The sequence below is a fragment of the Prinia subflava genome, chromosome 25 (genome assembly GCF_021018805.1).
Source record: "Prinia subflava isolate CZ2003 ecotype Zambia chromosome 25, Cam_Psub_1.2, whole genome shotgun sequence".
Lineage (NCBI taxonomy): Eukaryota > Metazoa > Chordata > Aves > Passeriformes > Cisticolidae > Prinia > Prinia subflava.
Window position 1 is genome coordinate 553843 of NC_086271.1, and position 27802 is coordinate 581644.

A 27802-nucleotide genomic window follows, 5' to 3' on the forward strand; every position below is an offset into this window, starting at 1 on the left:
CTGTTATGTGCACCGATCAAAGGAAGGTTTGTACGTCTGAAAGTCTCTCTACTTTTTCTGTTTTTCCTCTCCTGTGCCCGGCCGCCAGCCCCGCGCCAGCCCTGCCCGCTCCGGGCCGCTTTTCCTGGAAAGCGGGGCAGGAGAGGGGGCGGGCAGGGCTGGATCCCGCCGAAGCCCGGCTCTCCCCGAGCCCCTCTCCTCTGCCTGCCTCCGGCTCGTTCCCGGCCGGGCGGGGAGAGAGGAGAGCGCCCGCCCCCCGCGGGGCCGCCGGGGAACATCTGGGCGGCCGCCCCGCCAACATCTGGCGCGGCCGCGGCGCATCCCGGGCCGCGGCTGGAGCCTCCTGCCCGGCGCTGCCCGGCCCGCAGCCACAGCCCCCAGGAGGGCCAGGAAGGCGGACAGGGGGCTGCGAGGGAGGGAGAGCCGCAGGTAAGCGCAGCCCGGGGCCCCGGCCCCCATCCCGGCCGCGGGAAGCGCCGGGCAGGGCAGCAGGGGCGGCGGCGGGGCCGGGGGTGGGGGGTATTGCCCGGTGAAAGGACAAATGCTCCGAGCCTGCCTCCGCTCGGGGGACACTTCTGAGGCCAAAAGCCCCGACGGGACTTTTAAATGAGCCATGGCTTTAGCGAGGGTTGCTGGTGCTCAAAGGCGAGCGTGGTGGCCCTTGCAGGGATCCGGAGCGTTCTGCCTCGTGTGCCAGGGGTTTCGCAGCCGAGGTTCTGGATCCTTGAACAAAGGGGAAATTAAGTGTTCGGCTCAGTTCTAAGTTTTCTGCGTGGTTTTTTTTTGTTGTTGTTTTTTGGGGTTTTTTTGTGGGGTTTTTTTTTCCTCTCCCTCCCTCTTGGATGTGTCGAATGGAGATGTACATCCAAAATCCAATTTCCAGGCAAAATTGAAAGAAGTTAAATGAACTTCATGACTTCTTACTATATCAGAGAAACCCTAAAATTATCTTAGTCTCTTTATTTTATTTCATTGCAAAACAGAGTAAGACTCAGGAAAGCACTTTCTGTCCCTGGATATGTTCCATTTTGTTTCAATTTTCCATCAATAAATCATATTCTACTCTCCTAATAACACTTAATATTTGACACAGTACCAAAAATTATTATCTTTTTGATAAAGGGCTTCCTGAGAAGTTTGGGAACTGAAGTATCTAAGACCAAATTATTTCTGCTTTTTACTTCTAAAACCAAGTGTTTGATGATTGCCATGCATTTGCATACTTAGGACTTGTGATTTCTCCACTATGTATAACTTTGTTTGCATCACCTAATATTGCTGCTTCTGTGGAACTCTTTAAATGGTGGCATGAGTTATACTCCAAGTCCCTGTAAGTACTTTGTTAAAGGAATGTTTCCAGTATCCATTTTAGATGTATTCTGGAGTTACCTTTCAGAAGTTTGCCCAGATGTCTTTTGTTGCTTTTCAGGGTTGCCTGTGTGGCTTTTTCTGTATTTTTCTCTTTACAAATGAAGCTGGGCAAACCAAACAGATTTCATTCAGTTGTGGAGACTGTGGGTAGAAATAACTGCTGGAGGAGAAAACTCAAATGAACCTTGAGGAGTGGCTGGAATAATTGTGCCTGTGTTTAGGCAAACTGCTGTTTACTCTCCTCTCCTACACAAATCAGCCTGCAAAGATCATTTTAGTCAGCACTGCAGCTGGCCAGTGCAGCAGTGCAAAAATGGGCTCCTTGTTTCCAGTCTGAAGAGGTACATGAACCAAGACCTCTCAGAGTTGAAACTCTTGTCAGCTGGCTCCTTTTTCTTACACACTCATGCTCACTTGCAGTTGGCAGTAGTAGCAATTTTGACCTTCTCTTCCAAGCCACGAACAAGACAAGCTTCTAAACCCAGGAATTACAAATGATTTGACATTGGTTTTGAAATATCTTCATTTTTAGTGGAGTGGCTCTCCTTGGGGGCAGTTCTATCCCATCATGCAGCATGACCCAGACCTTGGGCCCTAACTTTTTGCTCCAGGAGGTAAAAAGAAGACTTAAGTCCTTTTATCAGTTTATGCTTAATCAGGCATAACACTGTTATAACACTTTAATACTATCTGAGGGACAACTCTAAAACTCTTGTTCCAAATCACCTTGCACTTGAGACACATTTCTAACACAAATCGTGTACCATCTGTAACGCCAGTGGTTTTGGAAGAGGATCTTGCTGGGTCTGTTCCCTCTGTTAATTGTGTTGTTGGAGGGGTTGCAGGATCTGAAGCTGCTGCTCCTTGTATCATGTAGGACTCTTCAGTTTCTGCTAATGTTGTATAAGCACAAGATGATTCCAATTTAATGAGTATGAGGTGGTTCCCTAGAATGGAACTACACCTCTCAAGCATTTTGTCTTTTCTAGCTCTTTTCTCCCAGCCAGCATCAATACTTGCCTTGCCAACACTCCCATTTATTAATTAGTGTTTCTCTTTTTCCTTTTGATCTACACAGCTTTCTGCTGCTGATTGTGTGTTTCCCCCAAGCTATAGTTGGTAGAGGCAGTGCATTTGGCTCCCCTTGGAGAAAGCAGTATCATCAGGCAGCCTGAGACTGACAGACAAGACTGCAGAGAAAACTTCAAGGTACAAAGGCAGGTTAGCCAAGGCAAAGCTCTAGGTACCAACCCCACCTGCTCTGTTGGGCAGCTTTGTGGAAATTACTGATAAGAAAAATTTTGTATTTTTTTTCTTATCACAGCAGAATGCTGTAAGCCCCAAGCACTCATACAATTGGTTACAATCTTCAAATCCGCAAGTTTTAAACATTTATTTTTAATCACTTGGTTTGCAACGAGGGCTCACACCACCTAACTACTGCACAGACAGATGGGGTGCCTGAAGATGAGGACAGACTTTTTAGTAGGGCTCGTTGATAGGACAAGGGGTAATGGTTTTAAACTATAAAGAGGGTCTATTTAAATTAGATACAAGAAAGAATTTTTTTGTGAGGGGGATGGTGAGACACTGGCACAGGTTGCCCAGAAAGGTGGAAAGGTTCCTTCCAACTCAAACTATTCTATAATTCTATCATAAGGTTATGAACACTTAATGGAATAACTTCAGAAAGCAGAGATTCATGAACAAGTGGCTGGCTCTCTATGGGATGAGACAGGAAAATGAAGAGCAGTGTCACAGCAGAAGCAATATTCTGGACACACGTGGCCCATGTTTCCAGCCTTCTCCCCTGCAGCAGACAGAAGTTCAGCTCTTACACGTGTCACCTGCATGTTGCCCAAGTATGAGCTGTTATGAGCATCACATCAGCAAACTGAGTCTCTTTGTAGTTTTTCAGTAACAAAACCAAGTCCTTCCTATGAAAACCATCAAGGACTTAATAATGACCTCACATTTGTTGATATGAGCTCCCTTCCCATTTTTGTCAGTTTGAGACTGTCCTTAAAATGAAAGCTTACTAATACACACAGCACAGATGACACTTCTGCTTCCCATACTGTGTTACTGTTTGGTGATTCCTTAAACAGGGTCCTCCTTGTAATCCAGTTTCTCATTCAAAGGCTTTGGTTACCCCAACATCTGGTACTGTACACAATGAAGAGAAATTCTAATGCCTTCTCTGCACAGTCACCAGGAGTTATTGTAAGGGAGCAACCCTTGCAACCAAAGCATGATAACTGATATTGAGGTCAGCAAGCCCTGTTCTTCACACCTTCATGCCCTCACATGTCCTCTACAGCTGCCTGAAAGGAGTTTGTAGCCAGGTGTGGGTCCACCTCTTCTCCCAAGCTATCAGGGACAGGATGAAAGGGCATAGTCTTAAGCTGTGCCTGGAGAGGTTTCAGCTGGACATTAGGAAGAATTTCCTCACAGAAAGGGTGATTAGACACTGGATTGGATGGCCCAGGGAGGTGGTGGAGTCACTGTCCCAGGAGGTGTGCAAAGATTGAAGATGCCAGTCAGTGCCCCGTGGTGTAGCTGACAGCGTGGTGACCAAAGGCTGGACTCAATGATCTGAGAGGTGCTTTTCAAGCTAATTCTGTGATTCTGTGACCTTACGTCCCCTAAGCACGGAGTTCTCTTTCAGATATGGCTTCTTTGCTGGTGGAAAATACCCATTGAAGACCACTCAAACATTAAGTTTTCTCAGTAGACTCCTCCCTTTTTGGGGGTTGTGTCTTCTTGTCTTCAAGAAGTGTTTGGAGACATAAATAGCAATTACACTAACTTCAAAAAGTCTGTAAAGAGCTTTGTAAATGCCAAATGCAGGATCTTTCACAGCCCAAGGGGTCATTAGTATTTATTACAATTATTTTCCATAGTAGTCCTGTCGGCTTTGCTGTTTTACAAGATCATTTGACTGAAACCCCAACTGTACTGTCAAGATGCTGTAGGAGGAAGTCCATAAAAAGGATGCCAACAGAAACCAAACCATACTTTATTTAATTTCCTTTCCAGAGCAGAGCCCTGATCTCTAAATCATCAGTTGAGACATCAAACTTTTGCTCTCTTGACGTTTTCCTAGCCTAAGAAGCCTTTTTTCTCCTAGGAAGCAGAGAACATTTAAGTGAACACAACTGGAAAGACAAAGAGGAGCCAGAGACTACACTCTACAGAACTGGTTTTTGTGGCAAAGCCATGGAGCAATCTTCCCAGTGGCAGTGTAACCTCTGCTGGACCATGGAACTCCAGGAATAGCTAGACTCCTGCAGAGGTTGTTCATTGAAGTGACTAGGACTGTTTTAGGCAATCCTCTCCCACTGGTCTGCCCCGGTGAGGGCCCGTCTTGGGGGCTGTGTCCAGTTCTGGGCTCCTGAGTTCAAGGAAGACAAGGAATTACTAAAGAGGGTCCAGCAGGGAAGAGCAGGAGACTGGAGCATCTCTCTTCAGAGGAACAGCTGAGGGAGCTGGGCCTGTTCAGCCTGGAGAAGAGACAGCTGAGAGGGGACCTCATCACTGCATACAGGTATCTTCAGGGCTGCTGCCAAGAGGAGGGTGCCAGAATCTCTTCAGTGGTGCCTGGTGTCAGGACAAAACTGAAACCCAGGAAGTTCCACCTGAACATGATGAAAAACTTCCTTCCTGTGCAGGTGATTGAGCACAGGTTGTCCAGAGAGGCTGTGGAGTCTCCCTCACTGGAGATAATCTGGAGATGTATAAGAACTGTCTGGATGTAATCCTGGGCAACCTGCTCCAGATAAACCTGCTTTAGCAGGGAGGTTGGACTAGATGACGTGCAGAAGTCCCTCCCAGCACTAACCATTCTGTGATTTCATGATTTTGTGATTCTGTGATAAAAGGAATTGACTTCCAAAGGAGAGTGACTGCATATAGGAGTTTCACTAGCCAGCACAGCATGGGTTAAAATAGGGAAGCACTGAGATCCAGGTTATCTTGCTCTGGGTGCACTGGAAAGGGGAGGTTGTCTGGATGTTAGTGAGGAGCTCCCACAGCCCAGCAGTGGGATGTCACAGCAAGTCTCTCCTTATGCCCTCTCTCTGGCAGCACTCTGCCCCTGCCCCACACAACCAAAACCTGCCAAGCTGGGAGGAGCCGTGCAGCACCTCAGCCGGAGTGCAGCAGTCTGCTGGGACCCTCTGTGGAGCAGGAAACTGCCAGCCTGCCTGGGGAACAGATGGAGGGCCACCCACAGGAGGCACCTCGCCGTGGGCTGGAGCCCAGCCTGGCCCCACCAGAGGCAGCACTGCTGTACCTGCAACAGTTTACTGACACACCCGTGCTATTCCACCCTTTATTGCAGCCATAAATATTTCAGTGCCAAGAAATACCAGGGTTTATGGCCAATACAGGAACTATGAGTCTTTCATAGGAAAAAATTACTCTTATATGTCCCATGCACTTACCAGGTTTACTTTTTGTGTGTGTAAGTTTTTTGAATTTGTGGTGCTCTGAAAAAGGCTCTGATTTGGCAGTCCTGAAGACCAAAAAATTTCATATCCCCGGACGAGCAGCTGCTCAGATATCAAGAGCCAATGGTAAGATTATTATGTAGTACTTGTTGTCCCTGGATAACCCCTGGAGATAGCCTGCTCATCTATGGGAGCAGAAACAGGCAGCACGTGCACTGAGAACAGGGAAAGAGAGCCAGAAAACTGAGGGTCATGAGAGATGACAAACACAGTGAGGAGCACTCAGAGGGCTGACAAGTATCTGGGAAGCAAGAGCCTCTGACAGATGCAAGGCACTGGAATAGAATAGAGTGGTACAAGCTGTGGGCCCAAACTCATCACTGTGGGAGACTGTGTCCCAGAGTCCCTCCTTCCTGGGGCCAGCAGATAAATTTCTGGTCATTACCTCTGGCATTTTTGGTTTTCATCCCTGTCTTCTAGGCTTGAAAATTCTCTCAAGGCCTAAATTCTTCTGCTACAGACTTTGAAGATGTGTGTTTATGACATTACTTTTTTTTCTTTTCCTGAAAATCTTTTTCTTCCACACCCCTAAACCAAAAATACCAAGGCTGTCCCATCACTTTTTAGCATTTCCAACAGCCTTGTGTCCTGCTTTCATTCCTACACACAGTACTTAGTTCCAGTTTAATCCTAAAGCAGCTATAGGTACCGGCTGAATATTTCCTTAACACCAGAGCAGTGATGTCATCTGGCAACACGGAGCTGTAATCGCTGAAATGCTTTCAGTCATGACATGAAGTCAGGGCTGTGTTTAGTGAACAATTGGAGCAGACAGGTTTTGAGATCAGCCTGGCTCTCTGTGGTGTTCACAGCATAATGGCTGCAGGACAAAAGGCACTTGCCTCCTGAATAGATCTCTATCTGCAAGTAGGAAACTTGGGTACTGAATTGAACTTGTCTGTGATTTTCTTTGTCTTGCACACATTTCTGCTCTGCTGGTTTCCATTTTTTGTAAAAACTGTATGATCAAGCTTGGGCACTGATTAGGAAATGCCTACAATTGTCATTTCCTCCTCTTATCTGGGTGCATCATTCTCACTGATACCACAATCCATTTCTGCAGCTGTTATGGATAAATAAACACTTCCCATCAAATATTATAAACTCCACATCCCTGTTGTCTAATCTAGCATATGGAAAAAAATTGGTGATGTTTAATCTTTGGTCTTAACCTTTGTTGTCATATGGTTGTGTAGCAGAAATGGAAGCATTGCAGCAGAGTGAGTTTGTGGCTTTATGAATTGTGCCATTTCTGGAAAAGAAATCCACATTCCTGGTGGACAGTCCTCTGCAGCATCCCCCAGGGCTTGACAGGGACAGGAAATTGCAGGGCATACTGCTGTGGCAGGAGAATGTGCAGGGAGGGGAAGCTGCCTGCTGCAGGGCGGGCTCTGCTCAGGTCCCTGTCCCATGTAGGCTGCGCTCCTAAACCCTGTGTGTGTCCTTTAAAGGGGAAGGGGATAAAAGGGAAACTAACCTAGTTCTTCCAGAAGCAACTGAGAAGCCCTCTGAGTAACCAGGTGGTGTGTAGGGTTTCTCCACAGCACTTCCAAGTTTGCCTCAGACCCTACAAAAGCGGGGATCAGAAATCAAACTGGTAAATGTTACAAAACATCTCTCCCAAAAACACCAGAGGATATTTAAATCAACCATCTGAGTCTATTTCTTGCCTGCCTTTTATGCTTGTGATGGTGGGAGATAATTTTCAGGCTAAAAAGGCAGCTCTAAATAGCCACAAAAATGCACACCTTTTCTTGAGTGCTCACTTTGAAATCTCCTTTATCAGTGGAATCCCGTGTTCCCTTCTGGCCCCAAGGAGTAAGATGCAGCCTGAAAAGAGGGATGAACAATCCAAGCACATAAAGCATTACGGCTACACTGGGAATTTGTTGGCAACTGTGGACGGCCTGTATTGGTTTGGCAAAGTGTGGATGTAAAACACTTTTGCAATACCATGCAGCTTTCTAATTGCTGGAAAAACCTTAATCATGCAGTGCTTTCTGTGGTTATTCCAAGAAAAATTATACTTGGAATTCTCACATTAATAAAAAGCATCTCACGTTGACAGGTAGCTGTAAATTGTTCTTTACTCCAATCAGCTGCAGAAACGTTGACTGGTACTTCAAATTTATAAACTACCTCAACAATTGAGTTTATTGCCACAGTTATGCCTAATTACCTTTTTCCCCAGTTCCTCTGAGGACACAGGCCCCTAAGCAGGGGTGCCAGGATGGGGGTCCTGGTAGGACTGAGGCAATTGAAGCCTGTGGGTGTCCTGGAACCCTGACAGCAGCCTCCTGTCCTGGCGTGTGCCACACTCTCCTGAGAGCAGCGTTTCAAGGGGCACTGTGAAAAGCCTGGATCTGGGCTGGAATGTGTGAAAAGCCTGGATCTGGGCTGGAATGTGTGAAAAGCCTGGGTCTGGGCTGGAATGTGTGCTTTATCCCTGCTGGTTGGCAGAAGGGGACCCTTCCTCATCTTGACTGCAAAATCTGCTTTGCTAGAGCTCAAAATTTACTTTTGCCCTGGCTGCTGTGGCTCCATGGCTGCTTGCTGGGGGTAGTGGAAGGGTGCTGAGTGGTGAAACGTCAGGGTGGAGACATCAGGAGTGAGTGATCTGCAGGAATCCTGGGGGTGCACACAGCAGGTAACAGCCGTGACTCGATCTGCAGTGGGCAAGGATGTGCTGGGGAGCCAACCCTGTCATCCCTGGGGAGGACAGGGGAAGAAACCGATGTGCCAGTGAGCCTCCCCATCACCCTGTCACACAGAGCACACCCCTGACACCAAAAGGAAAAGAAGGGGAGTTGTAGTGGGTGAATTCCCTTCTGAGGGAACAGAGGGCTCTGTGTGCTGATCAGACCCATCCCAGAGGGAGCCCTGCTGCTCCCTGGGGCCTGGGTACAGGATATCACTGAGAGACTCCCTGGGCTGATTCAGCCCTCTGATTATTGCCCACTGCTGGTGGTGCAGGCTGGCAGTGATGAGACTGGAAAGAGGAGTGCCAGGGCAATTAAAAGGGACTTCAGGGCACTGGGTCAAGTGGTTGATGGGGCAGGAGCACAGGTGGTGCTCTGCTCAGTGCCTTTGGTGGCAGGGAGAAATGATGAAAGGAACAGGAGAGCCCACACTATCAATAAGTGGCTCAAGGGCTGGTGCCATGGGCAGGATTTTGGGTTCATTGATCATGGGGCAACTTTCCTGGCACCTGCTGGAGCCAGATGGCTCCATGTGTCTGTCCAGGGCAAAAGGATTCCAGCCCCTGCATGGGCAGGGCTGACTGAGAGGGCTTCAAACCAGGTCTGAAGGGGGAAGGGGATGCAGCTGGGCTCTGTGAAAGCAGGCCCAAGGGTGGTAAGCCTGAGCTAGGGGTGAAATCAGCAGCCCAGCTGAGGTGCATGGGCACTAATGCATGGCATGCAGCATGGGTGACAAACGAGAGGAGCTGGAGGCCGTGGAGCAGCAGCAGAGCTGTGATGTAGCTGCCATCACAGAAATGTGGTGAGATGATTCACAGCTGGAGCCCTGTACTGGATGGCTACAAGCTCTTCAGGAGAGACAGGAAAGTAGAAGAGGTGGAGGGGTGGGTCTGTAAATTAGGGTGGCTTTTGATGCCACAGGTATTCAAACTAATGACAATGAAGTTGAATGTCTGTGGGTAAGAATTAAGGGGAAGGTCAACCAGGCTGACATCCTGGTGGGAGTCTGTTATAGACCACCTAACCAGGAAGAAAATGTGGACAACTTATTCTACAAGCAGCTGGAGAATGTTTCAAGATCACCAGCCCTTATCTTGCCTTGACTTCAACCTACCAGGCATCTGCTGGGAACTCAATACAGCAGAAAGGAGACAGTCCAGGAAATTTTTAGAGTGTGTAGAGGACAATTTTTTGCTGCAGCTGAGGAGTGAGCCCACCAGGGGAAGGACTATGTTAGACCTGTTGTTTGCAAATAGAGAAGGGCTGGTGGGAGATGTGGGGGTTGGAGGCTGCTTGGGGCACAGTGATCATGAAATTACAGAGTTCCCAATATTTGGTGAAACAAGGAGAATATCAGTAAGACCTTTACATTGGACTTCCAGAGGGCAGACTTTGGCCTATTTAGGAGATGTATTGAGAGGGTTCCTTGGGAAGCAGCCCTTAAAAACAAAGGAGTTCAGGAAAGCTGGGCATGCTTCAAAACAGAGATCTTGAGGGCACAGGAACACACTGTCCCTGTGTGCTGAAAAATGAGTTGATGAAGCAAACTAACAGCCTGGATGGGCAAGGAGCTTTTGGAGGAACTTAGGAATAAAAAGAGGATGTGACATCTTTGGAAGGAGGGTCAGGTCTCTCCAGAAGTATAGGGGTTGCTAAGGCATGTAGGAAAAAAATTAGGGAGGCAAAAGCTCAGTTCAAACTTAATTTGGCAACTTTTGTAAAGGATCATAAAAAATGTTTTTACAGATATACTAATGGCAAAAGGAAGGGTAAGACCAACTTTTATTCTCTACTGGATGCAGGAGAGAACTTAGCAACTGCAGATGAGGAGGAGGCAGAAGTGCTTAACACCTTTTTTGCCTAAGTCTTTAGTGGGAAGCTGGCTTATCCTCAGGCCAGCTGTCCTCCTGGGTTGGTAGATGGTGTCAGGGAGCAGAATGGTCCCCCTGTCATCCAGGAGGAGCAGCCAGAGAACTGCTGAGCCACTTCGATGTCCATAAATCTATGGGCCCAGATGGAATCCATCCCAGGGGGATGAGGGAGGTGGCAGATGAGCTTGCAAAGCCACTCTCCATCATTTACCAACAGTCCTGGCTCACTGGTGAGGTCCCAGAGGACTGGAAGCTGGCCAATGTGACACCCATTCACAAAAAGGGCTGGAAGGAGGATCCTGGTAATTACAGGCCAGTCAGCCTGACCTCAGTACCCAGTAGGGTAATGGAGCAGTTCATAGTGAGTGTTGTCATGCAGCACCTACAGCATGGCAGGGTATCAGACACAGCCAGCACAGGCTTAGGAGGGGTAGGTCCTGTTTGACCAGCCTGGTCTCCTTCTATGACCAGGTGACCCTGGTGGATGCAGGAAAGGCTGTGGGTGTTTTCTATTTGGACTCCAGCAAGGCCTTTGACCCTGTCTCCCACAGCACACTCCTGGGAAAGCTGGCAGCCCATGGCTTGGACGGGAACATTCTTTGCTGGGTCAGGAACCGGCTGGATGGCCTGGCCCAGACAGTGATGGTGAACAGCGCTGTATCCAGCTGGGGGCCAGGCACCAGTGGTGTCCCTCAGGGATCTGTGCTGGGGCCTGTTGTGTTCAATATTTTTACTGATGACATGGATGAGGGTATTGAGTCTTTCATTAGTAAATTTGCAGACAACACTAAGCTGTGAGTGTGTGTCAATCTGCTGGAAGGTAGGAGGGCTCTGCAGAGAGACCTGGAACTGTTGGATGGATGGGTGCAGTCCAATAGGATGAAGTTTAATGAGTTCAAGTGCTGAGTCCTGCATTTTGGCCACAATAACCCCCTGCAATTCTATAAGCTGGGGATGGTGTGGCTGGACAGTGCCCAGGCAGAAAGGGACCTGGGGGTGCTGGTGACAGCAGCTGAACAGCAGCCAGCGGTGTGCCCTAGTGGTCAAGAAGGCCAAGGGCATCCTGGCCTGGATCAGGAACAGTGTGGCCAGCAGGGGCAGGGAGGTTGTTCTTCCCCTGCACTCGCCACTGGTGAGGCCACACCTCGAGTGCTGTGTCCAGCTCTGGCCCCTCAGTTCAGGAAGGACATTGAGTGCTGTGTCCAGCTCTGGCCCCTCAGTTTAGGAAGGACATTGAGTGCTGTGTCCAGCTCTGGCCCCTCAGTTTAGGAAGGACATTGAGTGCTGTGTCCAGCTCTGGCCCCTCAGTTTAGGAAGGACATTGAGTGCTGTGTCCAGCTCTGGCCCCTCAGTTTAGGAAGGACATTGAGATGCTTGAGCACATCCAGAGGAGGCAGCGAGGCTGGTGAGGGGCTTGAAACACAAACCCTGTGAGGAATGGCTGAGGGAGCTGGGGGTGTTTAGCCTGGAGAAAAGGAGACTCAGGGGTGACCTTATCACTCTCTACAACTCCCTGAAAGGTGTTTGTAGTCAGGTGGGGTCGGTCTCTTTCTCCAGGCAGCAGCTGACAGAAGGAGAGGACACAGTCTGAAGCTGCACCAGGGGAAATATAGGTTGGATATTAGGAAAAAGTTTTTTACAGAAAGAGTGATAAAGTACTGGAATGATATGCCTGGGGAGGTGGTGGAGTCACCATCCCTGGAGGTGTTTAAAAAAAGTCCGGATGTAGCACTCACTGCTATGGTTTAGCTGAGGTGTCAGGGCATGGGTTGGACTTGATGATCTTAGAGTTGAATTCTTCCAACTTAGTGATTCTGTGATTCTGTGATTCTGTGATGTCAGCTGTCTGTGTGCCTTTTGTAGGCTTCAGAACCACTGGCTGTGCCTGGCAGGATTAGGAGAAGGATTTGGACAGAGCTGAAGTTGTGGAGCAGGTCACCAGCTAAAGGAGTGCCTGTGGCACCTGGTGGGACTGGGTGGCTTTGGGGCCAGGCCTCATGGCCCCCATCTGTGGGGAAACTCTGCTTACAACTCTGGCAGACCATAGAATCACAGAATTGATTAGGTAGGAAAAGACACCTCAGATTATTGAGTCCAGCTGTTAACACAGCACTGCCAAGTCCTTCACTGAACAATGTCCCAGGAGCCACATCTCCATATCTTTTAAATAGCTCCAGGAATGATGATCCCACCACTTCCCTGGGCAGTGGCTTGACAATTCTTCCAGTGAAGAAATTTCTCCCAATATCCCATCTAAGATGATGAACACTTGGGAGGGTTGTGGGCAGCAAGGAATGTTGCTGCTGAGAATGTGGCTGTGGCTCTGCCAACACCCTTGGCCCTGAAATCACTGAGGGTAAAAAAGAGGGTCTTGGATTTGTACAACCTGCACATCAGTCCAACATTGCAGATATAGACTGATAAGGCTCTGCAAAAATAAGCCCTCAGAATTATCAAGTATTGTCATAACACGCTGATGACATTTTTATCCAATAAATAGCACCTGCTGTACCAAAACTGTCTGGCTCTCAAGCTGTGCAGAAGAGCTGGCAGGAGATGTTCTGTCCCAGGCTGCACAGGGGGATGCCAAAGTGCCACATGGAAAGGCAGCAGCCTGACATATTGTTCTCCTCTACTTTCACCTCCCATTACAACCCTGCTTTCCACCTCCCAGATCCATCTTCTGACCCCACAGTTATTTTCCTACCAAGGAGTCTCTGCTCAGCCTCACCACATTCTCAGTTCCATACTAAGCCCCCAAGTTGTGCAATATCCCCCAGTTTATTTGCAGTCAAAATTTCTCACATCGAAACTGGGTGTTGGCATGTGACTTTGGACTCACCAGAAGTAACCCTCAGACCTAATTCATCTCATGAATTGGGAAGTTTAATCAGTTTGAGACAAGTTCTGTCACAATGTTTTCAAATTTACTTGAAACTTTGAAGGGTAAGTTGTATAAGTCCTTTCAGACACCAGCTGTGTAGAGATGCAGCATTCCAAAGGTCTGCCACAGCAGCTGGCCAGCAGAACTGATGTGTGTCTTTCTAGAGAAATCCTACAAATAATCCCTAACACCTTTGCATGAACTCAATTGGAATTTAACACTCTCTAAAGCTAATAATATTTCTTTTAGCAAAAAAAGTATTTTTTCTGGTTCTATTTTGTTTACATTGGATGTGGAACATCAGCTACTTATCAGTCTTTTATTCTTTTTGCTTGTTTTGAAAGGCAAAAAATAGTTTAAAACAAAGTTCCTTTATACCTTGCCCAGATTTAGTGCAGAAAAATCCTCCAGTGTTTAAAGACCTAAGTAACCCAGGTGTGAATTTACAAATTAAGAATTACTTTTGAAGCTTTGTATACCGTGCCCTACAAATGACGTCAACACAATTCTTCATTCCAATCCTCTGCAGCTGTACTCTCCTAAGGGAAGGTTATTCAGAGGTTTCATTTGCCTTTCTAATCCATTGTTTTGCTTTGCTGTGCAGTACAGGGTAAATTGTTCCTTTTGAACTGCTTTGTACCTGTGGTGAATAATAATGAATAATGAATAAAGTCTTTCCAATGAGCGGTGTTCCGTGAGATCAGACACGGTGAGGAAAAGCCACTCCCCTCTCCTTCCCTCTTTCAGTCAAAGGGAAAAGACCAGCGTGTCTCAAAAGACAGCAATGCCTTCCAGGCCAGCATGTTTAAAAAAAACCCCTCAGAAGTTAAGGTTTGAAAAGCAGAAGTATTCTAAGGGTTAAAGCAAAGTTTAGACGACAGTCTGAAGCTGTTGGTACTGCCCTGTACTTAGGCAGGGATGTGCAGGCAGGTCAGACCCTTTGAACTACAGGTGTCCCAAAATGAAGAAAGAACTTGGCTGAGATAGCAGGGGCTGGGTGCCACAATGGGGCTGGGCTCCCCAAACCTCCCCAGTGAGAGCCCCACTGTGCTGCAGAGTGAGCTGTGCTTTCCCCACCTGCCAATAAAACATACAGGCATCAACCCAGTGGTAGGAGGAGGTGGAGAAAGGCTCTCCCAGCCCCTGGACCCTCAGCTGCAGGAGGCCTTCCCCACACAGCAGAAATCCCAAGTGGGAGTCCTTCATGTTTTGCTCATAGACACGGCCCTCATGCCCCCTTTGGCTGCCCATGACTGGCAGGTGCTGCTTCCCTGAGCTGGATTCACCCATCTCCACGTTCTCCTTCCCAGCTTCCATGTGCAGACACCAGACCCTGCAACACCTGCGGGGGCACATCCAGAACTGGGCCTGCTTGGGCAACCAGCATCACCTTTCTCTGCTCTTGTACTTCCCTAGAGATTAGGTGAGCAGGGTATTATCCAGGGAAAGCTTTTAAAGCTCACCTCTCCCACTCAGCAGCCCGTACAGTGGGAGAGCTCAGCTCTGGAAGAGGAGGTGACAGGCAGGGGCTGCAGGACCCTCTTCAGCACCCTGTTTAAATCAGGCCAGACTCACGCTACACATGAACAGCCGTGTTTTCTTTTCTTCTCCTTTGTGGCTACAGCGGTCACCTCTCCTCATGCAGATGGGATAGCCTCAGGAGAACTCCATGACCTGTGCATGTGGAAAAGTTTCTCTTCTTAAAAAAAATCCCCCAAAATAGTGCTTTCAGTGGAGTTGAGCCTCCAGAAACAGGAGAGGGCTCACACTACGTGACTGGACAGCCTTATGTGAACCAAGGGCTCCACTGCCCAGAAGCCACAGTTTAAAACTTCTTATGCAGAGCTGACCACAGGAAGTACTCATGAAAAAGAAAGATATATCAGAGCTTCCATGTTCCATTCATAGCCAGCTGGCTCCAGTGCAGTGTGGCAATTGAAATTTTAAGTCAGCAACAATTATAACAGATTGTACATGCTGTCAATCCTTCTAAAGTGGTTATTCCTGATTGCTGCCTGTGCAGAGACTCAGTATGTCTTTGGGGCATGAGGTACAGCTACTCAGTTTATAATATCTTAAAGCAAAATTGCAATTTAATGTTAGAACTGTCATTTTAATGGAGAAGCCACTGGCTCAAAGACAACTATCCTAAATGTTGGGATGATGACCAGAATTACTAGGGTTATGTATAATCCTGACCAACTAATAACCTTGTCACACAGTGCACTTGCTGTTCTTGATAACATATATCTAGTTGTGAGTGCATAATCCACCCATCAAATAATGAGAGTTACTGATGTTTGTAAAGCATAAAAAGACATCTGAATTGAAATAAAAAATACAATTTATTAGTGAATATTTGCCCACTTGATGGATATGCAATTCATTTTTCCTTCAGTCAGGTATTGTCTTGGTTTCTTTTCATGAAGGAAAAAAATATAAAACCTTCTCTAAAGGTGAAAACACCAAATAGTGGATGTTCATTCTCTCTTTTGCTAGCCCAACTCCTTCAGCAAGACACAGTGTGCTATGGCTTTCCTTCTACCCTGCTGACTGCCAGCTCTGCATTTCAGGTCAGCTGCTCTGCAGCTGGGTCTCTGTTTCTGCTTCTGCAAAGCTATGAAACTGGGGAGGCTGGCTGGGAAGAGAAGCACTCAAATTTATTTTCATATTAACTGTGAGTCCTCAATTCAGTGGCACCCATTTGATCTGTGTGAGGAGATACTTTAAAATTATAACCCACAGAATTCTCCCACTATTCCCATAATCCGTCTCTGTTTGTTTTTCCTTCAGGTATTGCCTAGCAGAAAACCATGGGCAATTTCAAAGGGCATGCCCTCCCTGGAAGCTTTTTCCTTCTTTTTGGCTTGTGGTGGTCAGTGAAGTATCCACTGAAGTATGCCTGTCGAAAAAACAAGAACGCTTGCTACCTTGGTTCCAGGGCAGGGTTCCAGCGCCTGGAGTTTGTGGAGGGCATCATCAAAGCTGTCTTTGCCCTCATTGGTAAGTGAGGTGGAATAAGGGCAGGCTGTGCCCTCTAACACTTTTAGCCATTAATTTAGTTCTCTGATAAAAGGATCTCCTTATCTCCTTGTGTTCTGCTCTTTTGCCCTTTAACCACTGAGAGGTGATGGGGCTGCTGTTAATGACTCAACTGTGGCCATAACGTGGTTTCCATCCACAGCTCTCCTCTGGAGCTCCTGTGAGGTCTCCTGACCACTCCTGAGCACTTGACCACTCCTGATCACATCTCAGTGCTCATGTACTGTTCAGTCTTCAGGGAGGGGAATAAGATATTTAGGCAAGGGGTGCTCAAGTGCAGGCTAGGTGCACCCGCCTGTGAAGGTGTTACTTTTCTATTTTGAATTCAAACACATCAGATGCTGGAAGCCTCCACTGATGTATTGATAAAATATGTAAATGATGCAGATGATTTTTTTGATTAATCTCAGCCAACAGTGAAAATATTCCCACAAAAAGACTGAACTCCAGATCTTGTTGCTGCAGGACGTGTGGGGTGTGAGGGAGCTGTTTGTCCTTCTGTTGTGTCCAGGCCTGGGTACAAACCCACTGGGATGGCTTTGAGGGCTGTGTAGCTGACTGGAAGTGTTTAGTTCTTGTTTACAGCCTGGCAGGCTGTATGGTAGCAATTTAGCTTTAGAGGGTAAGTAAACTAAACAACGGGGGATCTGTGGAGCTCAGCATCTGCAGTTTAAGTTGAAAAATATCTAAATTTTAAACATTTTTGCACTTCTAGATCTATTTGTTTGCTCTTCTTTGGATTTGCCTCATTTCTAATCAAGGTGCAGGCTGCTGCAGAGTCTTGTTCTTGCTTTTCCTTTCTCTCTGTTAAGATACATCATCACTGAAGGGATGTTGTGTCTACAGTTTTATCATTAAAAATGATAAAAATCTAAATAATAGCATTCATCTTGAGATGTCACTGTGGACATCTTCCCTACAAATCTCCCAGTCTGTGTCTAGAGGTATTTTGGCAGCTAAAACATTAATCTACTGTATCGTTTTCACTTTGAAACCACAAGCTATTATTTTAACATATGGAAATTATATGGAAATTCCAACTCCAATCAAAAGTATGGAAAAAAAAAAGCTAAAACAGACAGTAAAGACTGCTGTTTCCATGTAGGAAAACTGGAAATAAAGGTGGAACAACTCTGCATTTGTTCTACAGCATATGTACTTATAAGGATGCTGGCCTATGCTTTATAAACAATATATGCAGCTTTAATGTTTTAAAAGCAGAACAACTTTTAAAGTCTTCCCAAACTTCACTGATCAGATGAAGCATTTAAAAGCAGTTTTCCCTTGCTGGAGTATCTCAGCTAGTCAGCAAGACACTGAGGGGCCAAGGTGAGGGAGAGAATGGAGCAGAGATTCAAATACCAACTCTGTGTACATTCCCATGGCACTTTTAATAACACTGCACGGTGGAGGGGTTTCCTTTTATGGCTTTAGAGGAAAAATCCCCTTTGGATTATGAGTCTGAACTCTGCCATCCTGCATGTGGCAGGGCACTGAAATGGTAAATCTTTCTTTTGGAGACTTTAGTGTGTGTTATGCTCATGTTTGAACCATTGGAAAAGGCAGCTGAAAAATTTGGTCACAGGACTAGTACAATAGCAATTGTTTAAAAGAAGAAAAAGCAGCACAGAATAACTGATTTCCTTTGCACTGCTGGAAACTGCAAGATGCAAATAGTTCCAGCAGGAGTGGAGCTGAAGCCTGACTTCCTCTGGCTCTCCACTCTCCAGATTACGTGATGCTAAAACCTCAAACTCACTGGCATTACTCTGCCTGGGGATATATTGCTGCCTCTATTGCTTGTGTAAATTCTTGTCATCAGTTTATACCTTAACTGCCAGAACAAATGGTTTTTCTTCCTGTGTCATGCACAGGGATGGTGGCTGAGCAGTTTGTTCCTGATGGACCTCACCTGAAGCTGTACAACTACGAGAAGAAGCACTGGGATCACCTGATGAACTGGCAGCATGCCACCATGTACCTCTTCTACGGCATCTCAGGGCTGGTGGACATCGTGGCCCACGGCACCAACGCGCTGCCGGTGGCTGTGGACAGGATGATGCTGTCCTTGGCAGTCTTCATTGAAGGTCAGTTTGCCTTCCCTGCAGGGATGGGCATGAATCCCGTGCATGGGTGGTGATCACTGGTCTGGGAATGTCAGAGCAGCCTTACAGCATGACCCTGTGGGAGCTGGGTGTTTCACTCCCTGGAACAATTCACAGAGATCACAAAAACATCAGCCTTGGCCCTCCTTACCCTGCCCAGGTCATGATCCTGCCCTGTAGAGGTGTAGCTTAGCTTCCCTACCTGGCTCAGACAGCAACAGAAATGTTATGGAAATAGCAGCAAAAGCCTGTTTGGGGTAAGTGCTCAGTAGCTCAGGCATGTGTTTGATGTAGGTACTGACATGGTGCACAACTAGTTAGCCAAAGCCAGCGTGAGTGAAGGTCATACTGGCATAAAGAGAAATGCCAGAAATGTTTCCCTGTTTTCTAAAAGCAGGTGCAGGGAAATTGCAAGAGAAGAAATGATCTTAAACTGATCACAATTTATTCCAGGTTTTCTCTTCTGCTACCATCTTCATGGGAGAGCCATGCTGGATGTTCATGTTCATCAGTTACTGCTATTTGCTATCTTTGGAGCTGCTGCCTGCATATTTTTGGAAGTTTTTTTCCGTGGCAGTATTGTGCTAGAGATGCTCCGTACAAGCCTCTGCATATTACAAGGCAGCTGGTTCTGGCAGGTAGGTCACTTTTCTGCCTTTGTAATTTCTTCCTCATCAAAAGGAGTATTTTAACCCTTTACAGATGTTTCACAGGTTATATATATGCCTTTTAATCACAGACCTCAAAAGACTTACTTAACTTATTAGAAAATAAGTTCCTTTTAAGAGATACAGAAAAAATATTCCTTTTAGGACATAAAAGTATTTCTCTTATCCATTTCACAGAAGAAGAAGCAGCAGCTGTTTTATTTCAAGTGCCTTTTATTTGAATCAGTAAAGAAGCTAAAGAGTTTTTCTTGAGCTCTCCCATGTTACAGCGCTCTCTGATCCCTGTAACATCCTGTTCCAAATTTGCCAGTCAAACAGCAGTGATTTTAGAGCATGGAAGTCTAATGTTGCTCTTTACAGAGAGTCTCCCCTGCCAGCTGCTGGAGCAGTGAGCAGGTGCCCAGTGTAGCACTGGACAGGTGAGGCAAAGGCCTCACTGACATTGCCAGGTTCCAAAGGTACTTAAGCTACAGATTCTCATCAGGAGACTGGGTCCTGCTCCTCTGGGAGCTGAGAAGAAAAAAGAACAGCCAAAACATGGATATTTCAGGGATGTGGCTCCTGAAAGGACTCTTCAAAATGTGGCTTCCACGCCCTCACTTACTTGTGAGTCTGTCCAATAACAGATATTTGACAGCAGCTCTTTCTCTGCTGTCAGAACAAGAGAGAGATTGAAGGAGTTGCTGGAGTTTGTAACAGAAACAGGAGCACTAGTGCTGATGTGTGTTTCATCTTATAGTGGAGAATTGAGGTCACTCCAAGGATTTTTCTTTCCAGCATGTCTAGACTGGCTTCCCTTTTTTCTTTGCTGGCCAGACACGATGAATAAAAATGTTTGCTGTTTCTTGGGAGAACTGGACACTCAGCACCAAATCAAATATTTAAATGCTTGCTCTGGCATGAAGACAGACCTCAGAACTGGCTGTATTTTTCTATAAGTGAACTCAAGAATGTGGTGCTGCAGCATTTGCTGTTTCATTTTCTTGTTTGTAAACTTTCAGCTGGTGATTTAAGAAGCTTTACATAGGAGGAATAGATGCAACCATTTTTTGTTGTTTTCTGCCTAGTCTAATTTTAGAACACATTATTTCATTAGCTCTAGAGACAATGTGGGTTTTGTTTCAAAGTAAAAACTGAAGTACTAAAAATAGAAGAAATTTAAGTGTGGCTTTTTCACACCCGCATCAGACTTCAACCATCTGTTTGACTGAAAACCACACTCTGACTGCAGCCCAGGAAATTTGTAAAAGGTAAAGGGACTTTCTTTCTGCATCATCAACACTCTCATTCATTGAATTCTCTCCATGGAAAAGCAAAATGCACTCCCCTCCTTCTTCCTCTCCTCTTCCCAGTTTCTAAATTCTCAGCTAAACTGCTGAGTGATGACTTTGAAGAGTATTAAGTACAGAGGGTTGGTGTTTGTCATGCAAACCCTGCAGAGGCACAGGATTGACCATTTTCCCATTTTATGCACAAATATGAATTGGATCTTTCCCAGCTCTGAATAAGCAAATCAGCCACATAATTTACATGAACTTACAGTCTTGCATGGGGAAGCCCCATTTTTATGCCATTTCTGACCTTTCCCTTGGATGGTCCAGAAGAAACAGACTTGTGGCTCCCCTTTATTTGTTCATTTATTATTCCTCTTCCCAGCCTGCAACGCATTCCCAGACACTGCTGGGAAGAAGGGAGGCAGTGCAAGTGGCCAGGCAGGTTTTCTGATCCGAGAGGGGATTTCAGTTCAGAGCACACAGGGCTGAGCACCAGCCCCTCTCCTTACAGTGCATAACTGTGATTGGTGTGAACTGTGAACTGTGATTGGGCAGGCTCCTTCATTTTCTGGGCAAGAGTCTCTGGGACTGGCACTTTATCTCCAAAGGCATTTCTCCACAGATGTGTTTAAAGTGCTCCATCACATCTGAGATCGACTAAAAAATTGTTTTAATAATAAGCACAGAAATAAGAAACACCATAAGAAAATTAAATGTCTGCCTTGTGATGGGTAGCATAAAACGTGATACGGCATAGAATGCTCATCAAATGACAGGCACTAAATCTCTTTTTATTTTACTACAGATTGGCTTTGTGCTTTATCCTCCAAATGGGAGCCCAGAGTGGAATCAGATGGATCACACTAATATGATGTTCCTGACCATGTGCTATTGCTGGCATTATGCTTTTGCTTTTCTTATACTTGCAGTGAATTACACAATTGTCAGCTGGTAAGTTACTTGTAACACTCAAACTTTGGTGACTTGTCTATTTAGTCTAGCAGGAGCTTTATTTTTGAAAAGTTTCACTGACAAATACAAAGGTTTCTATGAAGTAATGAATTGTCTTGCAAGGTAAAATAAAAATAGTTATTAGTAATCAGTGAAGATCACATGACACTGCTTCAGTAGAAAGGGGAAAAAAACACATCCATAAATACAGCTCTGACAGCCTAATACTGCTCACATCAGGTGAGCTCCAGTAGTCTTCCACATTGTAAGTGCATGCAAAGTCAGAAGTAGGAGATTCTTTTTACCTGCAGAATCTTGTCTTCCGCTGCTCAACTCTGCTAATTTTATGCAGCTTAGTGAGCAGGCTTCATGACTTTACTTTGAAGATAATTACACAGAATTCCTTGCTAGAAATTCCCTGTGATCAAACCTGATATCTCTTTCACTAGTCATTTTCATCCCCTAATATCTAAACTTAGCCCTTTTCCTCTCTGCCCAGTGCTAATTCTGACAAAATTCCAACTGCAGTGTTAATTTGGCTGTAAAAATGCCTCTGCCATCAGATCACAGAATGTGATCACCTTCTGTCCACAGGACCTTACCAAGCCTCTTCCTGCAGCATCCTGAACATGCTTCTCACCCCTTGCTTTATCCCTACCATCCCAATAGCCTGATTTAATCATGTTAAATGCATGGTTCTTCCAGTCTTCATTTGCACTGAGATGCAAATGTATCTCAGTCTGAAAGGCAGCAGCACTCAAGGCTGGGTGACTGCTTTGCTGCATGAAGAAGGGCAGCTCTGGAGAGTGTGGCAGCAATCTCACATCTGAGGATACTTTGGCCAGACCCTCTCACAGCTTTATGGTCCCTTCCCAAGAGAACAGAGCGCCTGCACAATGCTGAACCTTCTGGAGGGTCCACTGAGGCTTGTTTAAAGTGCTCTGTGATATGTCCATAGGAACAGGTGCTTACAAGCTGTGCAGTCAGGATGTATCAGTAAAGGCAGCTCTTCCTAACCACAGAGTCACAGAATCAGTCATCCTAACTGGCTGATGAGATATAAGAGAGATAAAACAGGATTTTACCATGCAAAAAATGGTCAGATGAGCCTTTGAGATATTATTGACTATTTGAGTTATTATTTGTTGTTGTTTCCAGGGCAGTCCGTTCGAAGGTTAAGCAGTCCCAGCCCATGGAAATGGGTTTACTGAAAACGTCTGAACGAGATCATGAGTCAGAAGAAGAAATTTAGCACAAGCATGGCTTGACCAGTTTGCCCACTCCAACCATTAGGCTAACTGATACCTCATTTCTACACATTTTTTTGCCATCTTATCCATTCTTTACTACGACTTGCTTTGCAAATATCAATCCTCTATGATGTCTACGTCTACACAGGGGTTTTTTGGTGTTTTTGTTTTGGTTTGGGTTTTTTTTGTTGTTGTTTCATTTTTGGTTTTGGTATTTTGTGAAGGGTAAGCTTGATATTGATTCATGGTGGTTGCACTAGTACCCTGCTTATCACATGCTTCACAGAAAATCAGACTAGTACTAGACAGACTTGGCGAGGATGAGATGGCACAATGAAGTCTGTGTGTTTGCCTTATTAAAAGCTAAGTAAAATGTTTTTCAGCTGCTGCTGGACATAAAGTTTCCATAATTAGGATGTTTAAATATTTGTGTTGGTTGCCCTGCAAGTACCTGTGGATAAAAAACTGCAGACCTGGAGAACAGTAGAACAAGATAAAGAAACCACAGTCTTGCAGCTGTCTTGTGTGACAACTTTGTGTCCCTGCTTGTGGCTTTATGTTAAACAGAAAGAACTTCTCACTGTGAACCCCTGGAGTGGTTCACTGAGGAGTGTGGGGTGGTTCACCCCCCCAGAGACAGCACCAAGCCTGGCAGGAGCACCAAAGATGTGTGTGGGGAACAAACCCAGTGCAGTTGCTCATGCTGGTGCCTTGACAGTCCTGTCCATTTTTGCAAGGCAGTGGAAGTGACTCTGCCTTCCCTTGGTGCCTGGAACAATTTCTTTTCCAGAAAAAGGGGTGTCTGGTCAGGCAGCACCCAACTGCAAACCCAGCTTCTTTCCCAAATCTCTTTCCTTTCCTTTGGTGGAATTTGGTGGTTTTCTACAGGATTCAGAGCAGGCATGTGACCCCCCACCTGAGTCAGGAGTGGGTAATTCTGCTCTGTGGGCAGGGTGAGAGGGTTTTGCATCCCTTTCCTTGTGTCACCCCTGCAGTCACCAGGCAGCACAGAGCTGCACAGAGAGCTGTGGGAGGGGTTGCCTTCTTAGGACCTCCGTACCCAGCAACTAACGCCAGTGAGGAAATAAAAAAAATAACACCACTTTAATTGCACTTATTTTCTCCATGCAAACTGATCTAGTGAAAAGCACAGTATCCATGGCCAATGGCAGCAAACTGCTTGCTTAAAAAAGCTAGCTAATAAAATAATTTGTACCTCAAAGGGATCCCAAGATACCAAAAGTCCTTACAGGCTTTTTCTAAAGCTACTTTACCTTCAATGCAGCATAAATATTTACTTCACTTTTAAGATGTCTCTTTTATCTCCCCTTGTTCAGGGAGCACCTTTCTTAGCTGCACATGCTGTTAATGCTGTATTTTAATCTGTCAGTTTTGTCAGTGCCTTTCCAAAATCAGTGGTGTTGTTTGTTCTGAAGGAGAACTTCAGAAACTACTTTGCTTCTCACAGGCAGGAACAATGCCCATTCCTTCACTGCTGTTCTTGATAAATACATTTAATGCTGTGCAAATATTAAGGTGCTGTATCTCTAAAGGGACAACCTAAGCAGGATGAAAAACACAGTAAACTGTCTGAGCTTTTGTATGTCATCTTAGAAGACTTCAGTTGTTAATTTTTAAAATTATTTTAGATGTTTGTATTGTGAAGTAACACCTGTAACCAGGTGTCAGATTATCCAGGTGAATCTTCTTTGGAAAGCAAGAGCAGTTGGCTCACATACATTTCTACATTTACAAATATCAAAGAGGAAATTGCACATTGCTAGCCAAGGACCACTGCTTTTCTTAGCAATTGTTGGCCCTTTTTCAATGCCTTCCTCTGAAGGCTCTTGGAGATTTTGGCAAACTTTAGTAAAGGCTGTCTCAGGACATTCTTGTAAGATGGGTATTGGTATGGTGTATTTGTAGTTCTGTCTCAGCTTTACAGTGGTCTTACTACAAACTCTGAAATAATTGTATTTACTCCACTCTGCAAATCTGAGACTTGAATTTGATTACTGTGGTTCCATTAAAATCAGATTTTCTGTAGAAGGAAGATCCATGGCTTCCCTGAGGAGCTTGTCTGTTAATTGCAGCAGGGATACATTTGCCAAATGTATCCCTGTTCTGATCTTACCTTCATTGCACCTCATCACTGTTGTCTCTAAATTGTGGGGATTTTTAAAGGGCAGATTCTTTTTCCTGTTAGAATGGTTGAGCTGCAAATCTTCTGTAGTGCTAGGCAGAGAAGATGTTTGTGCATCGCAGAAGATTTGGGGATTATTACAAAAGTCTGTTTTAGTAAGCCAAAATCAGCTGATGAAGTGGCCCTTATGGGTGAGCTGTGCACATGAAAGGTGCTAAACAAAATTTCCTCTTAAAAAAAATTCTCTGCTTTTACAGAAGAAGCAAAAAGTGACAGTACTGGAACTCTTTGGCCAGGGAGGGGCTGCCTGACGCGGTTCCTCCTGTGGGGAGCCTGGGGACTCTGGCTCTGTCCTTACCCATACCCAGCAGTGGCTGCAGAGCTGGGTCTTCTCTTTGGAGAGAAACTGGGCAGGATTTGGCCTGCTGAGAGGTGCCTGCACCTCCCTCTGGGTCCCTGCTGGGAATCTCCTGTAAATAATCACAGAACTAGACAAATAATCCCAACACAAGTCTGCTGGCCTTGGTGTAACCATGCTGAGCAAAGACACCTCTAAAGAAGCCCAAACTGGAGGCTGATGCAGTCTGTGACACAGAACTGTAGGGCAGGCTTCGTGCAAAAAGCTCTCTCCTCACATTAAAAAAGGTGGCATTGCATTCTCAAGCTTGGAGAAATGCAAGGAAAGACAGATCCTGAAGTCTCAAAGAAACAGTGGTCTTTTGAATTTGTTTTTTAATACTTACAGTACATACAAAGTGAGTATCATAGTGGAGGGTTGTGCCTGACAAATTTATGGTGCCACAAAGGAAAGATACACCCTATTTCAGAGTAGGGTTTTGCTACATGGAATTGTTGACCCATTCTCCTATGTTCAAAAGAGATGCCCAGGAACAGTAGGGCACCTATGACAATGAAAAAGATACAACCTTCTTCATTTCACAAGCAGCAGGTATTGCCTGAGTTGAATGAGGGGAGGGAAGTCCAACAAGTTTACAAACAACACTCAGAAAAAGGAAGCTGCTCTCAAGAAAATTTAAATTATTTTTAAATATTGGTGCCTTTGAAAAACTATATGGTAGTTTTTACTAGACATAATACACCTGTAATTTTATTTAAATAAAATTGATTTGTTCATGTAAGATGTCTGTTATGTTTTCAGGGGAAAAAATATAACCATTTATGGGACAGGATGGGATGGGATAAACACATTACTCTCATAACGCATCCAGACATTTGAACAAGTTGCACTTTAATTCAAGAAAGGTCAGTACCACCTTGTCATCAGAAAGTGTGATTTTTTTCTATATTCTGTAAACAAATACATTTTCCCCTTGTAACTAACATGAACGAAGAGCAAATATCACAGCAAGGAATTTGAATCCTCCAGGTTCCCTCATCCTTAAAACTTAGGCACTAAAAAACTTCAGTGGATCAGGTACTTTAATGCCCTTCCCCAAAAAGTTTCAGTTCCTCCAAAATGCAGCAGTTGGGGTGGGAGTTGTGCAGAAGTTGGTGGAAGAAAACAGAATAGTTTTTTATCCAAAAAGGCCTTCAGCATGTGCAGTAGTGGAAGGGAGCCCGATTCCCAAGGACTAAGCAACAAAGAGCACATCTGTTAAAAGGGAGAAAGACAACTGGAAAACTGCCGGAAAATCTGTCCTTAAAATCTATCCTAGGTACAAAATGTGCTTGCTCAAAATATGTGGGAGTAAAAAGCCTAATATTTGTCAAATAAGGAATAACCTGTCCTTTTTTGAATACTAATTTTTATCTCTTTGCTAGGTAATAGTTGCAGTTCATGGAATTCTATATTTGATACACTTCTTAGAATGAAAATATGTTTAGAAAAGGAGATTAAAACCATAGTTATAAATACTACAGCAATACTACTTAGCAATTTATTTAGAAAGGAAGCTCTCATCTAAAGACTTCTGCCATTTACTGATATAACACTCAGCCAGGATGGCACCTAAGAGGTCAATGTAAGGGCACAATAAAGGCATGAAACTGGAGCAGAAATGGTTTTGCCTGCATGCTGTGGTTACCAGCCACTGCCTCCCTGAGGAGGAGAAGGAAGAAATGGAAAGCAGGCTGCAGATCCATACAGCTGAATAGCAATTAAGCAGCAAGAAATCACTCCCAGCACTGTGAAGAGCATGGGAGGGGCAGCTGTGCTCATGGTATACAACATTCCTGCCTCCTGCCTCCAGTGTTACTTACCAGGGGCAAGGCTCTCAGACTCATGGTGGGATTTTTATGACTCCTGTGCCACAGGAAACAGCAATGCCAATCTCCTGCTTCCAGTGAGAATGACAGAGTGAAAGCTTGCAATGCTTTGCTGGAATTTTACTGTTTTGTGACTCTGATTCAGATGCAGTTGACACAAAAAAAAAAAAGTCAAAGATGGTGTTTACTGCTGGCACCACAGTTTGTGCACACTTGAAAACAAAAAAGAAAGGAAATAAGAAACATCTGGCTCTAATTAAGGCTTAAAAGAAATGGAGGAAAGCAGAAGAAATATATCCAGTCACTCAAGAGCGATTTTATCTCCCTGCATCTGCATAACAGATAGAAATTTGCAAGTGTTAAGAGTCCCTTTCAGTTGGATTATTCTATCATATAAACATGGTTTAATATTTTCATAAATAAAAGTATACTATCTTTTAAGAGGTGTTCATTCATTTGTGTTGCTTTTGCCATCTGGTGCCTTACGTCATTTTTTCTGTTTTATATAAATTGTTCATGTGAAGTTAGAAATTCACAATCAGTTTTGCTCACAATCCTACTGCAACTTCCCAGCTGACAAACTGTCTTCCATTTGCAAAGATGGGCTTGCAATCCAAAGTTCTGGACTCTTAGTATTTCATATATCTAAGCTCAGCATTCTAGTCAAAGACATCCATGATGATGTTGGCCATGTAAAGGAAAGAAGCAAGGATGCTCTTTCCATTGAATAGGAAGGGCAGTGTAAGTAACCATGAGAATGAATCATGATTTCTTTCCTATTTCATCATTTAAAAATATCTGTAATCA

At 45.1% G+C, this 27802-nt stretch overlaps 1 protein-coding gene across 2 annotated transcripts; it reads left to right on the top strand.

The window, feature by feature from the left end:
- Positions 1-88: 88 nt before the first annotated feature.
- LOC134561956 (transmembrane protein 45A-like) lies at positions 89-27410 on the top strand. Of its 2 annotated transcripts, XM_063419348.1 has the most exons (7): positions 89-429; positions 4502-4918; positions 16130-16339; positions 18253-18465; positions 18937-19121; positions 21231-21376; positions 22535-27410. In XM_063419348.1, the coding sequence occupies exons 3-7, from the start codon at positions 16150-16152 to the stop codon at positions 22626-22628; spliced, it is 828 nt and encodes a 275-aa protein (XP_063275418.1). In that variant the 5' UTR covers positions 89-429; positions 4502-4918; positions 16130-16149; the 3' UTR covers positions 22629-27410. The 2 variants fall into 2 exon arrangements, with proteins under 2 accessions (XP_063275418.1, XP_063275417.1); XM_063419347.1 differs by lacking the exon at positions 4502-4918 and having other exon boundaries at positions 103-429; positions 22535-26446.
- Positions 27411-27802: the final 392 nt, after the last annotated feature.